We start from the raw sequence: 12,335 nt of genomic DNA on the forward strand, positions 1-12,335 counted from the left end.
CGTGGGCCAACAGACCCCTTTGTTGTTGTTGTTGTTGTAAACTGTAACTGAAGACATCGTTCTCCTACGCACCTAAGCGTAAGTCAAATAAATTTCCAACTTGTTTAAGAAACCGCTATGCTTCCCGTGCCTCAGTACTCCATAGCCAGTAGAACCCGGCCTGTTACCGTGTCTAATTGCCACCCCGGCCCACCGTGACTCTGGGGTTTGGTTCCCCGCCCCGGGACATGGCGTCACGAACAGGATACACGGGAGGCGAACTGGAGACTGAGTGGATAAAAAACTGCCCATGGAGCAGTGGGAATTGCCAGGCGACTGAGCTGAGCGATGTGTGGGATCATCTAAACTACCACCAAGCTGTAAATCCAGCGGGGGAGACTATGAGCGGGTATCTGTCCCTCCGGGGAGATGACGGGGAAGGAAAAGCTATCCGGCTCACCCCGGGAGCTCTGGGCTGTGTTTTAAAAGATCCTAGGGCTGTGTATCGCCCGAGGGGAGACACTGGATCTCTGGCTGTATTAAAGAAAAAAGCTCCGGCTGTGGCTAAATCCCATCCAGACCGGGAATTTGCAAAGTGCATACAGTATATGAAAAAAGGGGGTGAGGATACTCCTCCCGACGAACTTAATTGTCCGAGCCTTACGTGTGGGTCAAGGGGGCACGAGCTCCTGGTTAAATTGCGAGAGAATTTGGAGAAGAACGGGAGAAAAATAAAGTGGACAGGAGAAAAGTGGAAGAAAGGCTGCATAATAAACATTTTATTCAGAGAGTACGTAGCCTTATTAAGGGAGCTTACAGACACCAGAGCACAGCTCATGTCCACAACAAAAGCCGCCAGCAAAATTATAGCTAAGAGGCCATTACAACATGGCGCCGGCCATGCGGCGAGAGCACCAGAAAGCATGCTGATGCCACAGCGTCCAGCTCCGCCCATACCCAGCCCATCTCACATCAAGGCACCGCCTACGATCCCGCCCACCTGGGATCCACCCCCCGCCACAGCACCACCCACTGAAATTACGTCGCCACCCCCATACATCAGCCAGCGCCCCCTGGAGGATACAAGAGAAAAGTGCGATCACATTCGCAGCTCGGAAAGAAACATTGTAGCTCAAGACTTGGAACCAGATGTGATAAGGGAAACAAGTAACCAAATGGGCAATGATAAAGACAGAAGTATAGAAACCACTAGTGGAACCATGGAAAAGAATATGGAACCTGAAATGACTTTCGCATATCCAATAGCTGTACAGAAGTATACTATGGGACCTAATGGACAGCAGCAAAAGACCACAACCACCAGGTCTAGAACAAGATCGGAAATGAATGAACTCAAAAAGGAAACTAGTATTAAAAATGAGGAGACTCCTATAGCCTGGCTAGGAAGGCTAGTGGCTGAAGCTGGGAGTGAGTTAGTAGACAGGGAAGAAGCCTTGCAACTGGTTAGGAATGCAGCCTGGAGTCGAGCAAAGGTGGTGGATCCAATCCCTGTGTTAGCGAATCATTATTGGCCCATTCCTTTGCCAGCACTTGCAGTGGAGGCGTTACAACGAAAAGTTCATGCATGGCATGAAGGAATAGTAAATAAAACCAGTGCCACTGCATTGATACATGCGGTTATTGGAGCATCCTATGCTCTTTGGAATCCTGTCTTTAGGCCATTAAACCTTACTCTAGATCAAGTGCAAGGAGCTTGGCCACACCGCTACGCCACTACGCCAGGGGATGTTCCATGCTTAGCAGAAGCCATAGAAGCAGCATCAGAAATTTATGGAGGAAATTTGACCATCACCATCAGGTTATTATTGAGTCCCTCCATAAATGGGCCTGTGATGCATACCCTAGGGTTATTAGATCAATTGCAGGGAGCGATGCGACCCAGACCCCAAAAGAGTGCATACCCTACTACAAAGGAAGAAGACGAGATAGAATAAGTATACTTTATTGGGAGTCCCAACAGCCATTACCTCCTACCAGTTGAAAATAAAACTTACCATCAGACTTATCAGAGGGAAGTAAATAGAAGTCCCCCACAAACAAGAATGAATCATCAACCACAGAAGTCACCAAAAAAAAATCCCAGGAATTCCTCAAGCTATCCATTCTTTCAACGCACACCACTGGAAAGAGCCATATTCGCTTTCTTGATGGAGAAGTCCGGTCTGTCAAAGGAGCAATTACGATTACTTGGAGGGGAGGGACAACGGACTTTAGCCAGGACATTGGGTTTCCAGGAAAAAGGAAAGCCAAAAAACGAGTAAGCGCTGTCGGCGGGAGTCCAACAACCGGCAGCTACGCCAACTCGGTGAAACAAGACGGCGAACAGACAACGGACCCAGATGATGAAATGACCCTTGAAACGATGATACGAAATCCGGAAAATCACAACAGGTTGAAGGTAGAACAAGGAGTAAAGATAGATCATCAGAAGGAAGAAGCGTCAGAAGACGATGGCGTTAACGGTATGGAGAAAGAGAGATCACGGGTTTTAAGAGAAGAAGGTGATGTAGCGATAAATCACTCGGAAAATTTCAGTGATGACCCACGGCCGTATTCAGTGGTAAAGATTCGAGATCCAGAGGAACCAACTAAATTAGTCCCCACGAAGTTTTTGTTAGACACAGGGGCACAGGTGAATGTAATAAGAGCAACGATTCCACACATTAGGACGAGTCGGGTAATGCGAGTGCAAGGGTTGAACACGGCCACCCTAACGAATAGGGTAAAGATCTTAGTAGAAGGATACCAGAAGAGTCTAGGCGCAGTATTGGGAAGCATGAATATCTTGGGAGTCCCCAGAATAAAGATGTTGAACTTAAAGGGAAAAGTGATGGAGGCATTACCCATAAACATTATCACAACTCACGAAAGACATAGACCCAAGTTGAAGATCCTTTCTTCATGGAGGTATAACCCTATTCCCACAAAGGACAAGCTTAGGGAGCCGTTGGAAAAGGTCTTGAAACACTTGGAAGATCAAGGGTCTATTACCGCAATCTCAGCGAGCACAAGATTATCCCCAGGTTGGGGCATAGCAAAACCAGGAAAGCCATCTGAAGTCAGGTTAGTCGTGGACTACAGAGAGGTGAATAAACGTTGTACTGAACTGGCGCAACCCACTTCGTGCAACTTGATTCAAAGTTTGAGAGAGATGGCCGAATACCAGGCAGAGAAATGGCTGGGAACTACTTTGGATCTGAAGGACATGTTTTTTTCAATTCCCATCCAGGATGACGACGGAGTGCTGAATATGTGTGTGGGAGGTCGAATGTTCCGATGGAATGTATGCCCCCAGGGATATCGGAACGCCCCAGCATTGGCCACTGCTGCAATGAACTGTAGCCTTGAAAAGTTCCGCCACGATAACCCGGACAGTAAACAGGTGGAGATGTGGAGCTACATTGATGATGTGGCCATAATGGGCAGAAAAGAAGGAGTAGTCAGGAAGGTCACTCAAGATCTGGTAGAGCATCTCTCAAAAGATGGATGGTCGATAAATTTAAGAAAGTCGAAATTAGATCCAACCCCTGAAATTGAATTCTTAGGAACACTATTCAAAGAGGGAAGGCGGTATGGAGTGTCTCATGGGGAAAAAGACGCTACTAGTTTGTTAAAGAATAAAATCCCCAAAACAAAGGCTGAATTCCAGTCCATATTAGGCAAATTAAATTGGCTGAGACACTACATCTTACCTGAACATTTGCCAGTATTATCAAGAATCCAGCAACAGATCAGGGACAAATCAAGAAGAAGAGTACCGTGGACGGGAAGAGACACAACAGCTTTGGAGAAACTATTAAATACCGTTGAAGAGACTTCTCTAAGCGCTATAAATTTCTCAACTCCTATGATAGTAACCGTAGGATTCTCAGATGAGCACCTATTCTCCACTGTAAAGGACTCTAATGGGAATCTAATATATACTGCACATAAGACGATTCATTCCGCCCAACATCGATACGGAACTATTGGTAAAATGCTGCTGGCCGCTCAATTAGTGGAACCATTATCAGTAGGACATGGGAAACTTCAAGCGGTAGGAGCCACTCTACTCCCACGGTTACTCCACAATCGACTGGACCCATGTTTCCAAGGGGATTTATCCACTTGGAATACTCTAGTGCTAAGCCATTTATACCACTGGCACCATTGGAAACATGCGGATATAACACCTTTAGAACCGACGAAACCCGAGGAAAAAGTCATTTTATACGGGACTATGGAACCTGCGTGGATGGCTTCAGATGGTACCACCCGAGAGGGAGGAAGATATGGGTATCATTGTAACCCCTGCCAAATACATCAGGTCTACCAGGGATGCGAGTCAGCCCAGCGAAATGAACTTTTAGGATTCAAAGAACTACTGCTACACTGTTGTACATGTCACAATGGGACCCTTCCAGTTCCAGTTCTTGCTGTAGATTCCCAATACATCTATAACATTGTTACCGGCCGAGCCTCGGCATCCGAGAATCTTGATGTATGGGAAGGGATCTATGGTCTACTGAGTGAAATCGAAGTACTGCCCCTGATAAAACACACCTGGTCGCATACCACTGACACTGATCCGGTGCACGAAGTCATAGATAAAATACTGCAAGAACCCAGCTGCCCCGAACAAGTAGCAGTCAATGAGTCTATATGTGTAGATCCCTATTTAACATGGCTACATGAACATTGGAATCACCCAGGATCTCGAGCATGTCACGAGCGATGGAATCGGATAGTAAAAGGAAATCCAAGTTATGGCCATTCACAGGATTGGAGAAGAATAGTGCTAGCATGCGAAACCTGCGCCAAAGAGAAGTGCCATCCTACGGGAAACACAAAGGGCGTATTTGATAAGAAAAAGTTTGCTCCAGGAAAAACATGGCAAGTCGATCTGTTAGGACCATTGCCTGAAACCGCTAGTCCAAACAAAGGATTAATAGTAGTGGACCTAGGAACACGGCAAATTACCGTAGTCCCACTAAGAAAGACCCATGCTGCAGCCGTGATATCAGCATTAATAGCTATATTTTCTGTCTGGAAGGTACCGGATGTCATTCAATCGGATAAAGGGCCGCCGTTTACTTCTACAGCAGTAGAAAAATTTGCCATATTATATAATGTACACTGGCATCACCATATACCCTACCATCCGCAGTCAAATGGTGTAGTAGAGAGAGCTGTAGGGTTATACAAAGAAGCATTACGAACCCAAGGGAACGGAACATATAAAGGCTGGGTAAAGCAAAATCATGAAGTACTTATAAACCTAAACGCTGATAAAGAGCTTTGGAGCACAAGAGATATTATACCAACAGATCCTTGGAAACCGAAATTCCAACCTTCGGAACTCGTGTGGGTCGCTCTTCCAGACCCACGAAATAAACACCCAAAAGTCCTGACAGGAGTAATAATTACGCCAGAGATGTACCCAAACACTTACTTAGTTGAACTTGAAGAAAGTGGTCAAAACATTATAACCCACCACAATTGGTTGACCCGAAGGGCGACAAAACAACCGATAAATAAGATAGGCCCTTAAAGTAATGTAAGTTAAGACAATATGAGAAAATCTGTTCTGTCCGATTACGTTTTATATTTCAGAACAAGAGTGACCGAACCTACGGAACGTGAAGTTCTTCAATCAACCCATCAACCTAACGAAATCGTCGAATCAGGACCATCAAGGCATGATGGGGACAATTAGACTGTTTTATTGTATATTTTGTATATATGTTACCATTACTCACATAACCTTGACCGAGGAAGCCGAAAATGAAGGAGATTACGAGCTCTAAGATAACGTTCCTGGTTCTTGCATTGACAGCAAGGGGGCATGTTGAAGCAAAATTTTAAGTATAGGTGCTGCCAATGCATGAACTCAGTTTGATTGAGAGTGGAAAATTCCATGCAGGGCCTGAGTTACCCCTTCTATGACCTCAGGAGCTGTCAATCAGCCCTGACCCACTTTCAGCTCTGAGCAGACTCAGTTGCTATGCAGATCTTAGTGCAGAGCATGCCCAGTGTACAACTGGAATGAGGTAATACCTCTAGAAATTTCTCTTAGCCAAGCAGCCTGATTGGCTATAAAAGGTCTGAGGGCCCCTCCCTCTGGGGGGAGAAGATCGCGTCACTGCAGACAGAGGCTGGTGTTTCCAGGGACTGTCTGGCAGTCAGGCTCTTGGGCCTACTGGTCTCCTTCCCCAGATTGGCACTCTGTGCCGGTTAGAGCGATTGTGGTTTTGATCTCCTGGTTCCTGATTCAATTTGACTGATTGCTGACTACAATTTTGGACCATCCCACTACGACTTCACCTCAACATTCTGGCATCCTGACCTCGGCATTACTCTACGACTACTCGATCGTCCACCAATATTGGACTGGCGTCACGTCTCGTTTCATCATTCACCGCGTTACAGTTAGTTTGTTGTTCGTGTTACCCACTAAATGAGCTGTTGACCAGCCCTGGGACTAGGTCTTTGACTGAACCTCGTGGGCCAACAGACCCCTTTGTTGTTGTTGTTGTTGTAAACTGTAACTGAAGACATCGTTCTCCTACGCACCTAAGCGTAAGTCAAATAAATTTCCAACTTGTTTAAGAAACCGCTATGCTTCCCGTGCCTCAGTACTCCATAGCCAGTAGAACCCGGCCTGTTACCGTGTCTAATTGCCACCCCGGCCCACCGTGACTCTGGGGTTTGGTTCCCCGCCCCGGGACATAAATTAGGTTCACCAAAGGGTAGAGACAAAAGTAAAGATAGAGGGGATCTAGATAAAAACTTTTCTAAGGGGAAGCAATAGCAGGAGCTTTACCAATGTTTTCAGGGAGAGGACACTCAGTTACCTAAAATGTTTACACGCTAATGTGAGAAGCATGGGGAATAAAGAGGAGGAACCGGAGGTCCTACTACAATCAAGGAATGATGATGTAATTGGGATTACAGCGATTTGGTGCCATAGCTTACATGACTGAAGTACTGTTTTGGATGAGCATAGTTTATTCAGGAAAAATAGGTAGGGGAGGAAAGGAGATGTTTGCTATATATAAAGGCAATGTACATACATCTGAGGCACAGTATAACATGAAAGGTGAAGCCCTTGAAAGCTTCTCGGTAAAGGTCAGAGGGGAGAGCAGCAAAGAGGATGTCATGGGGGACTTTCATTCTCAGGACATTTGCTGGGAGGGAAACACAGCAGCAAGAAAGCAATACAGCAAATTCCTGGAGTGTTAGGGATAATTTTTTTATACACCTGGTAGAGACTACCAAATAGCTCTTCTTCACCTCTTGCTCACAAACAGGGAAGAATTGACTGAGAATACAAGGGTAGAAAGGAACTTTTGGGTGACAGTGACCATGAAATGATAGAGCTCCATATCCTAAGGGGAGGAAGGAAGGAGATCATAAAGAATAAAGATTAGAATAAAGACACTGAACTTCAGAAAGGCAGGGAACAGGTGGACAGGATCCCTTAGAAGGCAAGTCTGAGGGGAAAAGGAGTCCAAGAGCGCTGGTTGTACTCAAGAAGGCTGTATTAAAGGTATAGGAGCAAGCTTCCCCGATATGACAGAAGAATGGGAAGTGCAACTGGACCAGCCTGGCTAGACAGTAATCTCTTCAGTGATTTGAAACTCAAAAAGATTCCTAAAAAAATGGAAACTTGGCCATAGTACTAGGGAAGAGTATGTGTATCACATTAGTGTGCAAGGAAAAAAATCAGGAGGGCCAAGTCATGATTTCAGACGCAACTGTCAAGGAACGTAAGAGCCAATAAAAAGGGATCCTACAAGTATGTCAAGAGTAACAGGGCCAAAAAAACATAGGTCCCTTATGGAATTTAGAAGGCAAACTAGTTATAGCTGATGCAGAAAAAGCTGAAGTATTTAGTTTTTTTACTTTGGTTGACAAATAGAGGCAACTACTGGATGACGACCACAATTGGCAGCAAAGACAAGGCGAGTCAAACAGCCTAAGGTAATAACAGAACAGGTTAGAGATTACTAGAGATTACTTAGAGAAGCTGTATGCTTTTAAGTTGGCAGGGTGGGTGGGATGTAGCCTGGGGTACTGAGGTAGTTTCAGAGCCATTGCCTATCCTCCTTGAGAATTCATGGGGTGCATCCAGATGAGCATAGACATGTCCCTTGCAGCATCCCAAACCAGTCTGAGATGCTGCAAGAGGCATGCTGCAAATGAACAAACGTTCCCCAGGCTGCATATTTGCAGTACGGGCTCAAAATTTGATACCTGGATATCCATATGTGGGGGGATTGGTTGGGGGTCATGGGTTCCTTGCAGGGTTCACAGTACCCCCCCACACACACACAGACACACACAGCAGAAGTGACCTTCAGCATTCAGGGCCCGCTGCTGCCGAAGGCTCCCGTAGCTCATCATGGCCTCAGCCACCTCTAAGCAGGTGCCGCCTGTGCCACTTGTCACAGGCGTGGCCTAGCTTGGCTTGGTGCGGCACAGGGTCATGTGCCTTTTTGCAGCTCTGGGCTACTCGGATTGTCACCCGGGGGCCAACACCGCTTACAGGGACTGTGTATTGTGCTGTGCCAGGTCCTGTATTCACAGACTGGTCCAAAGGAACACGGGGCCTGTGGAGGCAGATTCTGGCCCAGCATGACACATGGTCCCTGAGAGCAGGCCCCAGATGACAGCAGAAGGGCTCATGGCCCTTTGCCACACTGTGTTGAGCCGGGTCAAGACAGTCCTGCCTGCCACAAGTGGCACGGGCGGCACCGGCTCTGCGACGGCCAGAACCATGCCATGCTCTGGGTGTGGCTCTGACAGCAGTGGGCCCTGAGAGCTAATAGCTGCTGCTGCTGCAGAAGGGGCTGTGGCTCTGAGGGGGTGAGGGCTGCAGGGAGGAGCTGTGGGCCCTGTTGGGGGGTTTGACCTTGTGGGGGGGGGGCAGTCCATGTGCTGGGTGGGTGAGCTGCGCCCTGTTTTGGGGGCAGGTGGTACACCCCTCCTGAACAGCCCTCCCCACCCCCAGCAGGTGGGCTAGACTAGATGCCCCTTTCAGCCCTACTTTCCTATGATCATAAGGATCTCTGAGCTCTAACCCCCAAAGAGCTTCCTCAAACAGTCCAAATCTGGTGAATCACTATAGCTACAAATAGTATAAAGTTCAATTCCTTTATGTGTCACTGCTTTATGTTACAAACCAAAGATAAACCCACAGTTTGTATCGCAGTTGCTAGCTCAGCCCATAAGCATAATGCAGTCCAGCTTCTCCATCTTCACACATGAAGACCCATTTCAAGTCACTCCTGTCCCAGAAGAATCACATGGTGGCCTGCAGGTTCCTTGGCCAGAGTTCAGTCATTTTATTTGGCATCCATATTCTCATTAAGGCTTATCCACATACAGCCTTACTTGTTATACTTACCAGGTGTAGGTACTACTAGTCCTTTGACACCAAGGTCCTAACATCTTAGCTTTTCCTCTAAAACCACCTATGAGAGTGCCCCTGACTCTGGAAAGGCTTCCTTTTCCTGTGCTGGAAGATTTGTAGAGCGCTCACTTCACTGAATATTAAATAGGGGAAGGCTAGCAGAGTAACTGTAAGGAAGCAGTTTAAAATTTGGTGAAAACTATCTAGTCACCTCTGGTGGCTGCAAGCCAGTGGGCAAACACTGATGTAAAAGGCATCACTGATGCCCTTTATTGGCAAAGAATCGAATGCACATAGAGATAGAACTATCTACTCATCATTGATGAAGTTTGTTATTCAAAACTGTTAACACATTTCTTTATATGTGTTTTTATTCATGTGAATAGTGTGGAAGTACCATCTGGCAAAAATTCTAAATATGTGCTGGTTTGTCTGACTACATGACGTTACATGATATTGTCAGTGTTTTTTGATATGACTTCGCTAACTACAAATTAAAGAATAGAGCACATTTGTGAGGGACCAGCAGGGGGGAGGATGCTCAAGGGCAACCAGCATGGATTCATTAAGGGCAGGTCCTGTCAGAACAATCTGATAGCCTTCTACGATCAGGTCACAAAATCACTGGACACAGGTATCACAGTGAATGTCATCCTTCTGGACTTCTGGAAGGCCTTTGACACTGTTTACCACCTCATTCTCATTAAAATGCTAGGCAACTGTGGCATTGATGCCTACACAGTCAGGTGGGTCACAAATTGGCTAGAGAGCCACACCTGAAGAGTGGTGGTGGATGGCTTATATTTGACCTGGAGGGATGTGGGCTGTGGGGTTCCCCAGGGCTCAGTCCTCAGTCCCGTACTTTTCAATTTCTTTATTAGTGACTTGGATGAGGGGGTGAAAAACACCCTGCTCAAATTCACTGACAACACCAAGATTTGGGGTGAGGTGGGCATGCTAGAAGGGAGGGACAGGATACAACTGGACCTGGACAGGTTACAGTGGTGGGTGAATGTGAATAGGATGAGTTTCAATACTGACAAGTGCAGGGTGCTGCACTTGGGCAGAAAGAACTAGCAGCGTACCCATAGGCTGGGGAACTCCCTTCTCGAAAGCACAGTGGCAGAAAGTGATCTTGGAGTCATCACTGATTCTAAAATGAACATGGCCTGCCAATGTGAGGACACAGTCAGGAAGGTTTACCGCACCTTGCCATGCATCCACAGATGCATCATGAGCAGATCCAAGGCGGTGATCCTCCCCCTCTATGTGACACTGGTCAGGTGGCAGTTGGAGTACTGCATCCAGTTCCGGGCACCGCACTTCAGGAGGGATGTGGCCAGCACTGAAAGGGTCCAGAGGAGGGCCACTCACATGATCTGGGGACAGCAGGGCAAGCCCTACAAGGAGAGCCTACAGGACCTGAACCTGTTCAGCCTTCACAAGAGGAGGCTGAGAGGGGATCTAGTGGCCATCTATAAATGTACCGGGGGGACTAGAGGGAAATGGGTGAGACCCTGTTCCCCTGAGCACCTCCCAGAATAACATGGAGTAACAGCCACAAGTTGATTAAGAGTAGGTTCAGACTAGACATCAGGAGGCACTACTTCACAGTCAGGGCAGCCAGGGTCTGGAACCAGCTTCCAAGGGAAGTGGTGCTGGCTCCTACCTTGAGGGTCTTTAAAAGGAGCCTTGATAACTACCTAGCTGGGGTATATGATCTTAAACTTACCAGGGGTCATATAAGCCCAGTATTCATTCCTGCCCAGGGCAGGGGGTTGGACTTGATGACCTGCTCAGGTCCCTTCCGACCTTACATGTACGAACCTATAAACCTATGAGCACAAATTACAAATGTGTTCATTTCATTGGAAGTATATTGTAAAATTTTCTTTCTGTGAATGTTAAAACTTACTGGAGAACAATATGATCATAGCTATGGTTGAATCAAAAATTGCTATTGACTTTGAATTAGTATTCCTGGAACATTTTTTCTAGCATTTTCTAAGGCCTACATAAAACCCACTTGTGTATAAGTTTTCCCTGTTTTCTGGCATGTGTTCTCTGGATTATGTATAAAAGTCCAGATCTAGAAAACTCTTCCTTCATAGGGAACATGAAAGTCATTTAAAATTAAAATGTTATCAAATATAAAGAAAATATACTTGTCAAGATCCATATCTGTTGTATATCGATGTAATTATATCAGTTGTTGGAGTTATGCAGATTTACTTCAGATACATATTTGATAAATATTTACTGTCATTGATTGTTTGAATTCTGCTTCACTTTGTTCTCTACAAAAAGCTTTGAATTTGCATGCCTAATTTGAGCCCAACTTCTGATGTAAACTCTACTCATTTCCTGTTTACCGAGGTTTACCATATTTCCAGGTCCAAAAAAGAGGACATCTATTACGGTGGGTGGCAGGGGAATATAATGGTGGGGGGGCAATGACATACCCTGCCCCTGCCCATTCTGTTACCCCTCACGGACAAGCTGCACCCCCCACCCCAGCCCTGTCAGTGCCCCTAACTCCCAAACAGCAGCCCCAACTTGCCCCCCTACTCCCTGCTGCTCCTGACCTGCAGCCCCCTGGCGCTGCCGGTGCCCTGCACACCCAACCCACAGTCACGCATCCTGTGCCCCATATCCCTCGCTCCATATCCACAGCCCCCTGCCCCCCAGCCCTGCTAATGCCCCTCATTCCAGACCCACTGTCCCCTGGCACTGCCATTGTACCACACACCCAACCCACAGTTACCCGTTGTGTCCCCCATGCCCCTCACACCTGATCTACAGCCCCCTGCTCCATCCCTCAACACCAGTAGGGTCCCACACACCCTACTCAAGTCCCTACCCCCCCAACCCTGCTGGTGCCCCTCACTCCTGACACACAGACCCCTGCCCCCCTCTAGCCCTGCTGCTGAAGCAGCTCCCG

At 46.9% G+C, this 12,335-nt stretch overlaps 1 protein-coding gene across 1 annotated transcript; it reads left to right on the forward strand.

Moving 5' to 3' along the window:
- The first annotated feature begins 227 nt into the window (after positions 1-227).
- On the forward strand, positions 228-6,502 carry LOC149864148 (uncharacterized). The gene is made up of 2 exons (XM_090049753.1): positions 228-1,829; positions 2,042-6,502. The coding sequence occupies exons 1-2, from the start codon at positions 228-230 to the stop codon at positions 5,528-5,530; spliced, it is 5,091 nt and encodes a 1,696-aa protein (XP_089905879.1). The 3' UTR covers positions 5,531-6,502.
- Positions 6,503-12,335: the final 5,833 nt, after the last annotated feature.

The sequence above is a fragment of the Crocodylus siamensis genome, chromosome 5 (genome assembly GCF_052110815.1).
Source record: "Crocodylus siamensis isolate JL-2025a chromosome 5, ASM5211081v1, whole genome shotgun sequence".
In the NCBI taxonomy this organism is placed as follows: Eukaryota; Metazoa; Chordata; order Crocodylia; family Crocodylidae; genus Crocodylus; species Crocodylus siamensis.

What these genes read in the sequence shown, in the direction of transcription:
- LOC149864148 (XM_090049753.1), top strand. Translation starts at nt 228, where the DNA reads ATGGCGTCACGAACAGGATACACGGGAGGCGAACTGGAGACTGAGTGG. An exon ending in GTCCCTCCATAAATGGGCCT is followed by an intron (nt 1,830 to 2,041) that starts GTGATGCATACC and finishes CCCACAAACAAG; the next exon opens with AATGAATCATCAACCACAGA.